We start from the raw sequence: 16,450 nt of genomic DNA on the forward strand, positions 1-16,450 counted from the left end.
TAAGATGTAGTAAATTTTTTATATGGGGTAGATTTGAGCATGTTTGAAGGCAGTAGGGAAGCAATAGTTGATAGGGAGAGGTTGAAAACAATATGAAAGAGAGAGAGAGAGAGGGAAAGAGAGGGAGAGAGAGAGAGAGAGAGAGAGAGAGAGAGAGAGAGAGAGAGAGAGAGAGAGAGAGAGAGAGAGAGAATGGAGGATACAATAGCTGGAGAAGACAGAAAGGGAGAGTAATTAAATCTCCATCAAGTACCAATGTAGAAGAATTGGTCTCAGCAAGAAGGAGGGTAACTTCTTTGTTAGAACCTGAGGATAAGTAAGAGAGAATGGGGATATTAGAATAGTAAAAGATAATGGAACTCACAATGGTCTATTTTTTTTTTTTTTGGTAAAGTAAAAGACAAACTTCTTAGCTGAAAGAGAAGGGGGAGAGGCTTCAATAAGGAAGAAAAGATTTGGAATAGCTTTTGTGGACAGTAAATTAAAGGAATTAAATGAGGAAGAATAAAAGGACTGCCTTAATGCAGCAAAAGTCCAGTAGAATTTGGACAACGTAACTTTGTAATGTATGCAGTTAACACGGTTATCAGATTTCCTATAGCTTTGTTCATCAGCTCCTGAGTAGGAGGGGAAGATGAAGATGGTGAGAATAATCCAGTTTTTGGCAAGAGAACATCAGCAGTTGGACAAGGGATTCAAGGAATGGAGGATTGGTATGGAATTGAAATGGCAAACTATTGGGTTGAAGTTGGAGAAGGAACAGACTGAAGTCACAGTAATGGCCTGGGAAAGTGCAGAAGATTAGAGGAAATGAAGGTCTAGATGAGGGCAAAGAAGAGCTGTAGTATGGGTAAGCATGGGGAAAGGTGGACTAATAGAAGATGATGGTCATATAGAGGAATGTCAGTTTCTAATTAGGAAAGTAGAACACTTGTGGGTAATGTCAAGAGCAATGGTGACAATAGCTATATGTTACTGAAGTAGAGTGAAAGAGTATGTCATAGGGGTTAAGGAAGTTGAGTAAATGGGGATTAAGGAGTTTGAGGGAATATTAAATTAGTAATAAAGTCCCTTAGTATAAGGGAGAGAGTTGAGGCATCATGGAAGATAGTGTACCAGGTGTCTGAGAAAAGAGGAAGAATGATCTAAAGGTGATGGGATATTATAGCTGCCATAATTTTGACTGGGAAGAATTTTGTCATTGTATGGATTTAAAAGGCAACTAGGTTACTGAATAAAAGAGATTAAGGGAGTGCTTGGAAATGAAAATACAAGGAGTATTGCAAATGTCCCTCTTGGACCCAATGTGATGGGTAATGTGAAAGTACAGCAAGTGATAAAAAGGATAATTAGGTGTGCAATGTCATCAGATAGCAGTTAGGTCTTTTGTGGGTGAGGGGCAGGGCATGGCAAGCTGGACTTTCGACCATCTGAGGTTTTCCATTTCCTATTGTCAGGAACCTAGAAGTTCATTTAGTCTCCAGGGCTACCCACTGGGCAGTCTGTAAGTCCAGAGTGTGTTTGCAGGATGCCAACCAGTGTACAAATTGATATTTTTCCTCATCCCATCTCAAGCAGGACAAAAAAGAATGAGCAGATCCGAGCCCATATAGTTTTCTCTTTTTCTTTTCCACTGTCAATAAACACACATTACACCATGTTATTTAATCTGGGGCAGTGCGGCTCTCTTTCACCCCACTGCACTTTTTTTCTGATAGAAAAATCTACTTTTAGATCCTTGTAGCATAAAGAATCAGTCCTCATTTTCCAGTTCATCTTGGTTGGCTTTTTATATGTTCTTGATTTTCTTGCTATCAGCTATCCTACCCAGGGGAAGGGATGCGACAAGGGCTATTGGTGCTTCATTATTCTATATTCAATAAACAATAGTTCAACTCAACTCGGACTTATTCTAAGCTCAGAACCCCCTTCCCCCACCTCCCTCCACTTCTCATTGAGAAATCTTAGGAATAAGAAGTGTCCATACTTTGGAATTATTCTTTTTTCAAATGTATCTACTTTTAAAGCCAACTCTGAGTATATGGTGAATCTTTAAAAATGGCTGTGGAAACATACTGAAGTTTGTAATTCTACATATACATGAGCTCTAAATTTCTTCAAAATTTTCAGTCTCTATTACATGTGCTAGCTAATCCCTAGGACCTACAGTTGTGAAAAATCCATTGTTCTGTGCAATCCCTATCACCCCTAACAATTGCTGCCTTATTCAGTAACCCTGGCTATGGATCACTAAAGCTCAGTCCTCTAAACTTTTGAGTAATTGCCATCTTATGTGATAGTAGTGATTTATCAAAGTAAGAAATGTAGCAGCAGGGGCAGGGAGAGGAAAGAGGCTGCAGTGCCAATGATAATGTGTAATTGATAATTTAAATTGTTTATTCTAACAACATTAGACCTTGATATTTGCAACAAATTTTACCATTTTAATGGTCTGACACCTTCCTACAGCTAGGCTTTCAATGTCCCAAGGAGCAAGGATTGACCTTTGGAGTGATCCGAAGAATTCTAGCCCACCAACAGCCAGTTAGTCATGAACTTGGTGGGACCAATCCTATATAGGAACTGAACTAACTTTTTAGCCCAATTCACCAGAGATTGAGATACTGAGGGGACAGGAAGGGAGGGTGGGGGTGGTGGGTATTTTTATGTTAGTTCTTTTATGTTGGTGAATATCTCTTTGTAAAAACTATCTGATGTCAAATAGTTAAATAGAATTAGGCTAGTAATTACAGACCCTTAATAATAGGAGGAACATAGCCAGTGGGGTCCTAAACCATGGCAGTAGAGAAAAAGGAGACTCTCACCATACATTTATGATACCTTAGAACTCTGAGGGAGATGAAGCCCAGCCTGACTGAGACAAGTGAGCCAGAGTACACTCATTCACCTTGTTTTGGAAAGTGAGTGAGGAAGCAGATCAGAAAGAAAACTGAGTTGGTAAGGTTGTGAATCCCAGGGTTAAGAATTTAAAATGCCAGCTTGTAGTTAGAAGGTTGTTAATAATTTCTTGTAGTTTTGTTTTTATTCACTAATTATTTTCATAATGCTGTATGGGGTTCATAAAAGACTGAATAGCTTAAGGGGAAGCTCAGCATTCAAGAAATCAGAAAGGATTAGGAGAACAGTTCCTACTTGGTACCTACTCACTGGTCCCAGAGCCTCTTGCCCATGGTAAAAGGACAAAAACAAAATAGAATCTCAACTTGAAAGGACTTAAAGCATGAATTCATTTGGGTGGGGGAACCTTCTGGAGATCCAGATTTATTTGAATGGCTTGAGGAAGGCTGTCCTGTCAATGAAGGAACACAATAATCCTAGCAGTGATGGAAGACAGTACTAGGCTCCCCCCCCCTTTAGTGTAGCATTTACATTTTCAAAGGCAGATCTCTGCCAGGACAGCCCTACTTAGACCTTAGAGGTTGATGTGAAATCTCTAATGTTGCATCAGCTCTCCTATTTATTTTGCAGCAAATGCTGCTTCAAAAGGCTTTAGGTCACTAAGGGTTTCTTTCAGGGAAAGGAAAGTGTTCAATTGATCCCCTTAGACCAAAGATCTTGAAGAAATGCACCTAAGTTCCTGTTTAAAATGGACAGTTTGCTGCTGCTGCTGCTGCATATATAAAAGCTTCATGAGAAATTTAGAGTCACCATCTAAAGGCAATGGTGTTTGGATTTGGGCAACTCAGGAGTGGTCACCTTAGATGCCTTTAAAATATTGGGAAAATTATTTTGATGGATATAAAGAGGGAGAGGGAAGGACCTGTGCTATTTTTTAAAGCAGCTTAATTCTTGAGTGTGTTCAGGGCGTTGATTCATTGACCCAGAAGTTTGGGAGAAAGTAGGACTGGGGGAGAGAGCCACATCCCCTCTTTCCCAACCTCTTTGAGAGCTGTGTGCCATACTGGATGGCTTAGGTCAGAGCAGAGTGTTGAGGTGGTACAATCCCTTTGACTATAGTAATAGTCCTAGGGGCCTCTTTTCAGCATAGTTCTGATGAACCAAATGCTGTGCTTAATTTGTTTATTGTGAAATCATCAAAACAACAATGTGTATGTGCCTACATTTGGGGACTGTTTCTGGAATTATTTGATATCATGAACTTCTCAGCTCATTCTGTTTGTCAGAGAAGCTTAGACCTATGAACCTTTTCCCTTCCATCCCTTCACTTGACCCTAGTTCAGGATCTAGTCACTTCTTACCTGGACTATTGCAGTAGCCTCTTAATTGGGCTCTGCCTCTGGTGTCTCCTTTATATAATGTCTTCCCCGTACATGGCTGCCAACTTGTCATTCTTAATATACAGATATGACCATATTATTTCTTACTCTGTAAACTCCTCCATTTTTCTACTTCCTCTAGTATCAAATACTAAATGCTTTGACATTTAAAGCCCTTCACAACCTGGTTCCAACCTACTTTTCTATTCTCATATTCTACCATATAAGCAAACTGGCCTTCTTGATCTTCTTCATGACACTCCATTTTCCATATCTGTATCTTCACACAAGCTACCCTCATGCATGGAATGTATTTCCTCCCTATTTCTACCTCTTAGAATCCTTTGTTTCTTCCAAGATTCAATTCAAGTGCATCTTCTACACTAAGCATTTTTTCATCCTCCCAACTGCTATGCCTCTTTCCAAATTATACAAATTATAATGTAATTATTTTGTAGCTTTTTCATATATGTTTATATATGGAAAGGAAGAAAGACAGAGAGAAAAGAAGGAAGGAAAGAAAGAAGGAAGGAAGGAAAGAAGGAAACAAAATATACCTTCATACATCCTCTGAGTGCCTCAACTTTCTATCTGGAATTGGATGCATGTTTCATCAAGAGTACATTGAGGGGCAGCTAGGTGGTGCAGTGGATAGAGCACCGGCTCTGGAATCAGGAGTACCTGAGTTCAAATCTGGCCTCAGACACTTAATACTTACTAGCTGTGTGACCCTGGGCAAGTCACTTAACCCCAATTGCCCTGCAAAAAAAAAAAAGTACATTGAAAATGTGGTTGGTCATTGTGTTACATAATTATATAAGTTACTAAATCTTTCAAGGTTGATTACCTCTATGATATTGTTATCCAGTTATCTCTTAATTGCCAAATCTAAAAGCCTTTTCTTAATTCTCATTCTTGACTTTTCTTTTTTTGCAGGACAATGAGGGTTAAGTGACTTGCCCAGGGTCACAAAGCTAATAAATATCAAGTGTTGGAGGCTGGATTTGAACTCAGGTCCTCCTGAATCCAGGGCCAGTGCTTTATACACTGTGCCACATAGCTGCCACATCATCCTTGACTTCTTTGCAGCCTTTGACATTGAAATCATTATCTTCTCCTGACTTGGCTGGTTCTCCTCCTATCTGTATGTTTGATCCTTCTTTGTTGGATATTCATTCAGATTGTTACTGCCAACTATGGGTATACCCTAAAGCTCTCTTCTTCTTCTATACTATTTCACTTGGCAATCATATCAGCTCCCATGGACTCAGTTATCAACTCTTTGTAGATGACTGCAGATATATTTATCCAGTCCTAACTTCTCTCCTAACTTTTGGTCTCACTTCTCAATCTTCCTATTGGACATCTTGAACTGGATATCTCATGAACACCATAAACTCAACATGTCCAAAATTGAAGTCACTGTCTTCCCCCCTCCCTGCCCCCTAACTTCCACTCTTCTTAATGTTCCTGTCACTGTCAAGGGTAATTGCAGTACCTCAATTTCAAAAACTAGGTCTCCTCCTTGAATCTTCACCCTTTCTTGTCCCCTTCCATGGGGGACAATCCAATCTGCTTAAAAATCTCATTGATTCTATTTTCCTCAAACCTCTAGTACACACACATGTATATATATATATATATATATATATATATATATATATATATATATATATATATATATACACATACACAAACATGCACATAAACACACTTATTTCCTCTGAAATACTGCCCTGGTACAGGCTCATCATTTCTTTCCTAGGCTATTGCAGCAGGCTTTTTATTGGTCTTGCTTCATCAGTCCCACTTCAGGCTATCTTTCATTCAGCTGTCAAATTTATTTTCCTAAAGGATGAGTCTTACCATGTCACCCACTCACTTCCCCATTTAATAAACTCCGGTGGCTCCCCTTTGCCTCCAGGATTAATACACAATTCTCCATTTGGTTTTTATGTACTTCCATAACTTTCCCCTTCTTACCTTTCCATCTTTTTTTTTTTGCCAGGGCAATTGGGGTTAAGTGACTTGCCCAGGGTCACACGGCTAGTAAGTGTCAAGTATCTGAGGCCGGATTTGAACTCAGGTCATCCTGAATCCAGGGCTGGTGCTTTATCCACTGTGCCACCTAGCTGCCCCCCTTTCCATCCTTATTATACCTTATTCCCACACATTCCCCCTTTTCTCCTGTATTGCAATCTCTATAATCTAGTAAATCTGCCCTCCTTGCTATTCTTAGAACAAGATAGTCTAATTTTCACCTTCAAGCATTTTCACTGGCTTGTCCCCCATGCCCTGAAATCTCCTTCTTGATGCTTCTTTGCTTCTTGGACTTCCTTCAAGTCTCAGTTAAAACCCTACCTTCTGCAAGATGCCTTTCTTGGTCCCTTACTTCTGAGATTATCTTCCATTTATCTTGTGTAGATCTTTTTTTATATACCCCTTTGCATGTTGTCTCCTGTATTTGATTGTGAGCTCCTAGTGATGAATGAAATTCCGCCCTTTCTTTGTATTACCAGCGATAAGTACAGTGCCTTGCACATAGAGGTGATTAATTAATATTTCTTGACTAGATATCTTTGATCTGTTTTTCATTCTCTAGTTAAAGAAAACTTTACTTCCTCAGCTCTTAAAAGTAACTTGGTCCTTAAAAACAAAAACAAAAACTGAATGTACTTTACATTAAAAGATATCTGTGTAATGTGGCTCATTGCTTATTAGACTAAGCTCTATAATGGTAGGGACTGTATCTTATTTAAACTTTGTATCCATAGGCAATGGCCACTTAATAAATAGTTGTTGAATTGAATGGGAGGTGAGAGTCTGAATGAGGAAAATAGAGCCAGGTTGGAATAGAAGAAAAAAAATTAGATTTTTTTGGGAAATTTTTTTATTTATTTAAACTTAAATACAAAATGAGAAAAGAAAAAAGAGAACAATCCCATGTACACATCAGAACATAAGGGAGGATTCAATATAAAACAATTAATTTCTATTTCAAGAAAACCTATATAATAAATACTACACATTATTTTCAAAGCTACCTGGCTTTTCTTTGCTTCCTTTTAGCTTTTCTTTTGTTCTTTGTTGGGCACTTTTTACTTTATTTTTTCCCTCCCTCCCTTCCCCACCTCTCTAGAAAAGGCTTCAATTAAAGCATGCATGCATGTATGTATTGCATATGCACACACATATATACACATATATAGACACATGTATATATAAACATAAAGATAGCTATAAACATATGCATATGTACACATATACATTTGTACACATAAATGTAAGACCATACTATGCATATTTTCAATTGTTATCTTCTTGGGAGGTGGATTTCTTCATAGGCCTAAGTCTTTGCATGTTTTTCTAAATCAACCACCTCATCTTTTGCTAAACCACAGCAGTATTTCAACATAATCACATCCTACCTCAGAGATTGTCTATGAAAGTTTTTTTTTTTTCTGAATTTTCTGCATTCCTTCTGTTCTTGGCTACATTGGTTTTATTTTTATGCTTTCATTAGATTTTATTGTCTTAGTGGAATCACTTAAACTGGACAGAATTATTTGTACTGGAAAGAGCCCTAGATTAAGTTAGGGAACAATGATTTTATTCTTACTTCCATCAGTGACATACTGTGCAAATTTGAGGAGTTACCTTGCCCTTTTTTCCTTATCTGTAAAATTAGAGGTCTGGACTAGATTTGTTATGCCCCTTGAAGTTCTGACATATGATTCTAAGTAGCAATAACTATCTTTCTACAGGAATTAAGTTTTTAAAAATTAGAGCAAATAAAAGAAGCTGAGCATCTGTGACGTTATAAAAAGAAATTTTAACCAAGTTTTGACCCTTTGAATGACAGATTTCAAAGACTTTATTTAAAAATCAGCATCTAAGATGAAGTTTACAATTCTCACAGCACATAGGACTCACCACTCAGATTTTAAAATAGAAATTGTGTGATAGATATATAATTCCCTGTGGTTTTAGTTTTCATTCTAATACCCACTGGTCTACAAAAACAGCACTAACACATGGCTGGTTTTATTTACCACCAGTAGATCCTATAGTTTATTTGTGCAGAAAGAGAAATTGAATTTCCCTTAAGGTCCTAACACTATTTTCATTTTCTCTCCAACAGCTCTAGACCCATCCAAAGATCCCTGCTTGAATGTGAAGTGCAGTCCCCATAAAGTGTGTGTAACTCATGACTACCAGACAGCTGTGTGTGTGAGCCGAAAGCAGCTGATGCAGAGGTAAGAAGCCCCCTCTTGGCTGACAGGCCCTTGTGAAACAGAAATTCTGCATACCTAGCAAGTCCAACATCTACCGTAGGGAAAAAAAAGTTTGAGAGTTTTGGCCCACTGGTTTTCATTACTTGGCATAACTTTGGTTGTGTTTATATGCCTGGAGGACATTATATTGTTGAAGAAAATTAGAAATTATGATTAGAGCCGAAATTTACATAGTGCTTTACAATTTATAAAGCACTTTCTATATGTTGTCTTATTTAACCCTCACAGTCCTGTGATGTGAGTAATACAAATAGTACTATGTACATTTTACAGATGAAAGTGAGGGTCAAGAAAGGTGAAATGATTTGCTCAGAGATCAAGAAAACCTAATGCCAAAGAATCATATGCACAGTGACTACAGTAATGTAAATACATTCAATATGGAAATGCAACAAAATTCTAGTTAAATAGAATGGTCAGTATTTTATAAAACTGTTAAAGTTAAAGAATATAACCCTCCTTTTAATTAATAATTGGTAATAACACTGCTTACACAGGGAATATGCTTTATAAAGGAGTTTGCTGGGAAGTGTCTGTTGTTGAAGCAAAATATATCAACAATTTCATTCAAAAGATAAATGTCTTACTGACAGATACAGCTAGGAAGTATCCAAATAAGAAATAAAGAGAATCATAGGAATTAAAATGGATAATTTTGATTACATAAAATTTAAAAGGTTTTGCACAAACAAAATGAATGTAGCCAGAATAATAAGAGTACCAGGAAACTGGGAAAATTTTTTTACAGTGTTTCTCTGATAAAAACCTAATTTCTTATGTAGTTAAGGAACTGAGTCAAATTTGGAAAAATAAAATCCATTTCCTAACTGATAAATGGTCAAAAGATATGAACAGGTAGTTTTTAGAAGAAATCAAAGCTACTAATAGTCACATTAAAATTTTTTAAAATCACTATTGATTAGAGAAATGCAAATAAAAACAACTCTGATGTAGTACCTCACACCTATCAGACTGGCTAACATGATAGAAAAGGAAAATGAAAAATTTTGGGGGGGGGATGTGGAAAAATTGGCACACGAATGAACCATTGGTGGAATTGGGAACTGGTCTAATGCTTCTGGAGAACTGTTTGGAATTGCACTGATAGGACTACAAAACTTTGCTTACCTTTTGACCCAGCAATACCACTACTAGGTCTGTATCCCAAAGGGGACAAAGGAAAGGGGAAGAGACTTATTTGTACAAAAAATATTTATAGAAGGTTTTTTTTTTCTGTGTGTGTGTGTGTGTGTGTGTGTGTGTGTGTGTGTGTGTGTGGCAAAGAATTGGAAATTGAAAGGATGTTCGTCCATTGGGGCATGGCTGAACAAGTTATAGTGTATGATTTTAATGGAATATCATTGCTCTATAAGAAATGACAAGCAGGGGGCAGCTAGGTGGTGCAGTGGATAAAGCACTTGCCTTGGGTTCAGGAGGACCTGAGTTCAAATCCAACCTCAGACACTTGACACTTAACTAGCTGTGTGACCCTGGGCAAGTCACTTAACCCTCATTGCCCTGCAAAACAACAACAAGAACAACAACAGAAATGACAAGCAGGGTGGTTTCAGGGTTGCCTTGTAAATGGGTTGGGGAAGGACAGGAGGGAGTGAATGAATTTAGGACACAAATCTTTTAAAAAAATGAATGTTAAAAATGTTTTCAAATGTAATTGGGAAACATTTAATAAATAAAATATATTGACATGTAAAAATGGACATACATATATATATATTTTTTTTTGGAGAGCCACTTGGTTAAATATTTACCACTACATCCTTTCTTATAGGCCACAAGCCTGGCTTGGGGTGCTTCCCTAGTCATCTAGTAGCAAAGATATTAACTACAATGGGAAACTAAGAAAAATGGTTATGAAACATTTTCCCCATAAATCTGGGGCACATTTGCCCATAACTACGGACACAGCATCCATATGAAGAGTAGGAATAAGAATAGTGAGGCAAATATGTTGAAAACTTACATGGCAATTCCTGCTCACTCTGTTACTGATATTGCTAGGTCTGAAAGTCCCTTTCTCCTGTGAAGTTCTCACAAAGCTCCTCCATAGATGTAGAATGTCTCTTTTTACTTTTATTTTTTTGTAATTTTAAAATTCATTTTAAACTTCAATCGTCTATCTATTTATTTATTCATTGATTGATTTTTTTTTACCATATCATCTTGAAAAGGTTGCTCAGCTAAGCACTCAGACTCTGTTCCTCTCTATAGGTCATCTCTCGATAGATAGCCAAGGCTAGCAATCTCTGGAATCCATATCTGACTCTCTTCCTTGCCACCCAAAGCTATTCTTCTTGAAACTGTTTCTGTTTTTTTACATGACCATAATTTTTTTGATTTCTTCATTGAAAAACTACCTGTTCATATCCTTTGACTATTTATCAATTGGGGAATGACTCATATTCTTATAGATTTACTTATTTGAGCTATGAGACTTTTTTTCTGAGAATCTGTCTATATAATCCCCTCCACCATTTTTTGTTTTCTTTTGTGTGACAACTTCTCTGTATTAATGTCTGTCTGGAATTTGTATCTCTGCTTTTTTCTATTGTGCCTGAAATTCCCTCAGACTGATACTCCCATGGCTGGATAGTGTGTCTCCATCTGGGCAAATAAATCTTTTGATAGATGCATGACTTATGATAGAGTATGGAGGGAGAAGATTTCTCCTCCTCCTTTGCTGTTGCTGAGGCCTTTCTTCATAAAACCCTCAAACTATTTAATTCTTCTGAATTGTCACCAGGGCTTAGCTATTTAAAGCCATGCGAAGACATAGCTATTTTGGGGGGTTTGTTTATCTAATGGTATTTCTCCCTTCTGCCTATTAGAGAGATATTTATATTTTAATAGAGATAACAAAATGTAACCAACTTATTAACGTATTAAAACGGTATTGTTTGTGATTACACCTTGTGATTAGGTCAGTTGAGATTGGGTTTGGGGATGGGGGTGCAGCACCAAATCTACCTCTTTTCTCTCACAGATATACATACTCTCACATAATCACATAATATCCCTGCATGCCTATCAGGGTATGCTTATCCTGGCCCTACTAGTGCACCCAAAAAAGAGCCTGCTAAGTCCCAGACCAGTTCCCTCTTTTTTTTTGGTGAGGCAATTGGGGTTAAGTGACTTGCCTAGGGTCACACAGCTAGTAAGTGTTAAGTGTCTGAGACCGGATTTGAACTCAGGTACTCCTGACTCCAGGGCCGGTGCTCTATCCACTGAGCCACCTAGCTGCCCCCCAGTTCCCTCTTAATCCTCTCTCTTTGCTGCTCTGGACCCCCAGATTAGACCAGATTGTTTTCTCCCTCCCATTGCCACCACTCATTCTTCTACTTAACTTTCTATCCTTATATTCTTTTTTTAAAAATTTTTTTAGTGAGTCAACTGGGGTTGAGTGACTTGCCCAGGGTCACACAGCTAGTAAGTGTTAAGTGTCTGAGGCCAGATTTGAACTCAGGTACTCCTGATTCAGGGCCAGTGCTCTATCCACTGCGCCAGCTAGCTGCCCCCCTTATATTCTTTTTTTGTTTGTTTGTGTTTTGGGTTATTTTTTGCGTGCAGTGGGGGTTAAGTGACTTGCCCAGGGTCACATAGCTAGTAAGTGTCAAGTGTCTGAGGCTGGATTTGAACTCAGGTACTCCTGAATCCAAGGCCAGTGCTTTATCCATTGCACCACCTAGCCACCCCCTTATATTCTTAATATAAAGCAAAACTCAATTTTGTTGCCTCTCTCCTTCCCTTTCATGCTCCCCCAACCCCTCCAAGCAAACAGTTCACTTGAGCCTTTTCAAGGGTGTTTACCACTATAGAGGAAAAGCCAAGCTATAAAATAAGAAATAATGGGAAATTTATACAGTTTTATGCTTGATTGATGCTTTCACTTCTTAATTATTCTCCCTTGGCTACAGCTGAACTCTCCTTCATGTCTAACGAGTACAGATAAGCAAAAACAACACATACACACATGATAAGTCTGACAATGTATGCCTCGTTTTGCACCTATTGTCTACACCCAACATATTTCATTATCAAGTCCTCTGAAATCCTAGTCACTGCATGGCTATGTATTCTGAAGCCGCACAGTCTTTCCCTCTACATTGTTGTGGTCATTGTTCACATTGCTCTTCTGACTGCTCACTTCTTTCTACATCAATTTATATGTTTTCCCAAATTTCTCTGGGTAAAAAAAAAAAAAAAAACATTCCCAGAAGTCTTGAAATCTTACTCTAGTAGTCATCATTGCTATTCATAGTCAAAATGGTGCCAAGGTCAGCCCCATCATTCCTGTCTTGACCTTTCACTAATTCAGCTCATCTTCAGTTTTAAAACTAACAATTTAAATGTGTTCCCCATAGGCACAATAGGAGACATTAAGGCTACAAAACAAAAATAAAACAATCCCTGTATATAAAGAGTTTAAAATCTTAGAAGTTCTACCCAACTCTTCCCTCCTTTTTATTCCTGGGCTTAAGTACAGATTAGATGGCTTCTCAGGACCTCTCAGGTTTAGATTTTTGATCCTGAAATTCTAAGATTACTATTAGAAGAAACCCTTGAATGTTTGTCTCATCACTTTTTGCATCACTCAGGAAGTTACCTTAGGTCATCTCCTGACAGGGTCATCAGCAGGCCCCCACTCTGGAGTGGGGGTAGGGTGCTGGGAATGATGTGAACCCAGGAAGGCACTGATGAAGAGATTGTGTTAATTTCAAAGAATGAAGAATACCTTCTTGAGGTGCCAGGGTTATCCAGAGCACAAGGTTCCACCTTACTGCTGCCACTCTGAGCCCATCAGAACACCACCACCACCACCATCATTAATCAAGGACTTGTAAGGGAATAAGTAAGGGTCTCCATTCTTCTTTTTTTCTTTCCAATGAAAAGTACATCCGACTTGTGGACAGAATACCTGGCTTCTAGTACCATATCTCTATGAATTTGAGTGATACACTAGACTGGCTTTTAGAGTTGGTTCTGGTACTAATAAACAGTGTAAACTTGGACAAGTTGGTTAAGTCCTTTGACTTCATTTTCCTCATCTGTAAAATAGAAGTAAGACTTGTTCTACCTACATCACTGAGTTATTGTATCAAGGGAGATAACAGAATTGAAAGTGACTTTTGAAAAAGTTACATGGGAAATTCAGATATCATACACTATTTTTTTAATGCGTTATCTAATGCACCAAAGTTCATCTCAAATCTCACCTTTTCCATGAAGCCTTAACTGACCATGCTTCCTTTTTTTGACTTCTATACTATTTTTGTCTTTTGTATCTATTTGGCACTGGAGCAATTATTTTCTTGTGACATCTTTTTATCCTGTGATTCAGAATAGAGTCAGGAAGTGGTTCTCAAACTACTTGAGTCACCCTTGAACTTCTACCAGGTGGCTCATGTAATGTTGCTCTTCACATCCTCATTAAAAATTTCATGAATTATAAAATTCCCTCTTTGATCTCCATCATCAATTCAACTCCTTTTGAACTTGCAATTAATGTTATGAACCATCTATACAGAACCAAGCAAAATGCCTCCCTAAACTACAAGAGGTTATAAGTCTCTGTCTATGTCCATTGTTATTTATTCCCTCCCCCAACCCTGCACCTTACTGATTTCTATTTTAAACTTTTATGTGGGGGGCAGCTAGGTGGCACAGTAGATAAAGCACTGGCCCTGGATTCAGGATGACCTGAGTTCAAATCCAGCCTCAGACACTTGACACTTCCTAGTTTTGTGACCCTAGGCAAGTGACTTAACCCCCATTGCCCCACAAAAACAAAACAAAACAAAACAAAAACCAAACAGACAAACAAAAAACCCTAACTAAATAAAAATTTTTTTAAAATATGTGTATATGTATATATATATATATATATATATATATATATATATATATATATATCCCCTCTTTTTTCTCCACACTGCTTTCTTTTTTCTCATACTCCAAGCCTCCCACATTCTCTAGTTGCTGCTGCATGCTGCATTTTTCTGCCTACTCTTCTTTTTTTTGGACATCAGTAACATAATATAGGCTTAAGAAGGTTCAAAAACCAAAAGGCTCAGCACAAAGAATACTGGTACTCACAATACAGTGAATCAAACTAGTTTTGTTGGAGAGATACTCAAAAAATGCAGGGCAGCTAGGGAAGATGGTAGAAACTGGTAAGGCCCATTGGGCCACTGATGGAATTGGGAGGAAAGAGGGAGTTTGGGACATTATTTTGAGTCTTACTCTGTGACAAGGTGATTTTGTTTCCCCACCAGGGTATTTTGAGCTTCCCTGGGACTTCTTAATTTAAAAGATCTAGGAGATTGTCAGTGAGTCATTTCAGGGGTGTCTGAGTCTTCACAACCTCACTTGAGGTCTTCTTGACAGAGATACTGGAATAGTTTGCCATTTCCTCCTTCAGCTCATTTTGTAGATGAGGAACTAAGGTCAACACAGTTGAGAGACTCACCCAGAGTCACACAGCTCATAAGTGTCTGAAGGCAGATTTGAACTCAGGAAGATGAGTCTTCTTGACTCCAGGTCTGTATCACCTAGCTGCCCCTAATGAAGATAAATAATGAAAAAAAATCAAGACATTGGCTATGTCTGACTGTGTATGATCCATTCTGCACTTCTAGTATACCGTCTCTCTGTAGAGTCATGAGGTATATTTCCCCATCTGTCCTGAATTTAAATCTTGGTCCTGTCACTCACTAGCTGAGAGACCTTAAGCAAGTCACTTTAGCTTCTCTGGCCCTTGGTTTCCTCATATATAAAATGAAAGGGTTCAACGTGCTGACTCATCTCTAAATCTAATTTTCTTTGATCCATGATATCATGGTTTATCCACGTTTTCCTATGAAACCTCCAAAGAAGTTCTACCCAACATACTGGGTACTTTCTCCCGAGTTAGTTATTATTTCTTACATACCAGAATATATGTTAAACATATTCATATTTGAATCTGACTTAATAATGATTTTTTTGCCCTATGCCTTTTTTTCTTTGCTTCTCCTACTTGTGACCATTATCATATGACCTAGAAATAATACCACTGAAGAATATCAGAGCTGGAAGGACTTTAAAAATCATTTTGTATGACCCTCTTGTTTTTCAGGTGAGGAAACTGAGGCTTAAAGTGAGAAAGTGGCTTGCCCAAAGTCACAGAGTTAGTGGCATAACTTGAATTGGAATTAGTCATTCAATCAATAGAAGTCATCTTCTACCCACTCCAGTAGGCTTTTCACTATACCATGCTTATAGTCACCTTTCTTACCTGTGATCAGAGTCAAAATGGCAGAGGGGAGAAGGTATGTTACAATGGAAAGGCTGTTGACCCTTCTTTTAAAAAATTTATTTATTTATTTATTTTGGTGAGGCAATTGGGGTTAAGTGACTTGCCTAGGGTCACACAACTAGTATTGTTAAGTGTCTGAGGCCGGATTTGAACTCAGGTCCTCCTGAATCCAGGGCCAGTGCTCTATCCACTGTGCCACCCAGCTGCCCCTGACCCTTCTTTTTAAATTCAGAATCATGGGACAAAGTCACTTGGTCTCTCTGGACCTCAATTTCATAATCTGTAAAATTAGTGGGTTGTACTAGACACCCACTAAATTCCTTTTTAGAACTATTATCCTATGGCCCAGACTCTTAAAAATGTTCTCAGCTCAAGGCCTTTGCTTATACCTAGCCCTCATCCCCCAACATTTCTTACCACCAAGTTCTAAGGGATCTTCACACTTATGTAGAGGAGCTTCCACTGAACTGGGTAGTCACATGCAGTGATTCATCCTATGCCAAGTCCCAGGGGATCAGCTGTAGATTCAGATGGTATAACTTGTCACTGTAGGTAGTTTACTCTCATTGACTATACAAGACATTTTGATGTTTTTAAATGCTTCT

At 38.1% G+C, this 16,450-nt stretch overlaps 1 protein-coding gene across 3 annotated transcripts in view; it reads left to right on the top strand.

Annotated features, from left to right (window-relative positions):
• Nucleotides 1-16,450, top strand: part of SPOCK1 (SPARC (osteonectin), cwcv and kazal like domains proteoglycan 1) — an 809,827-nt gene that overhangs the window by 510,449 nt on the left and 282,928 nt on the right. For all 3 annotated transcript variants that reach the window (XM_043984938.1, XM_043984940.1, XM_043984939.1), the window contains one exon: nucleotides 8,380-8,494. In XM_043984938.1, the coding sequence (XP_043840873.1) occupies nucleotides 8,380-8,494 (115 nt within the window). The remainder of the gene's footprint in view (nucleotides 1-8,379; nucleotides 8,495-16,450) is intronic.

The sequence above is a fragment of the Dromiciops gliroides genome, chromosome 2, assembly GCF_019393635.1.
Source record: "Dromiciops gliroides isolate mDroGli1 chromosome 2, mDroGli1.pri, whole genome shotgun sequence".
In the NCBI taxonomy this organism is placed as follows: Eukaryota; Metazoa; Chordata; class Mammalia; order Microbiotheria; family Microbiotheriidae; genus Dromiciops; species Dromiciops gliroides.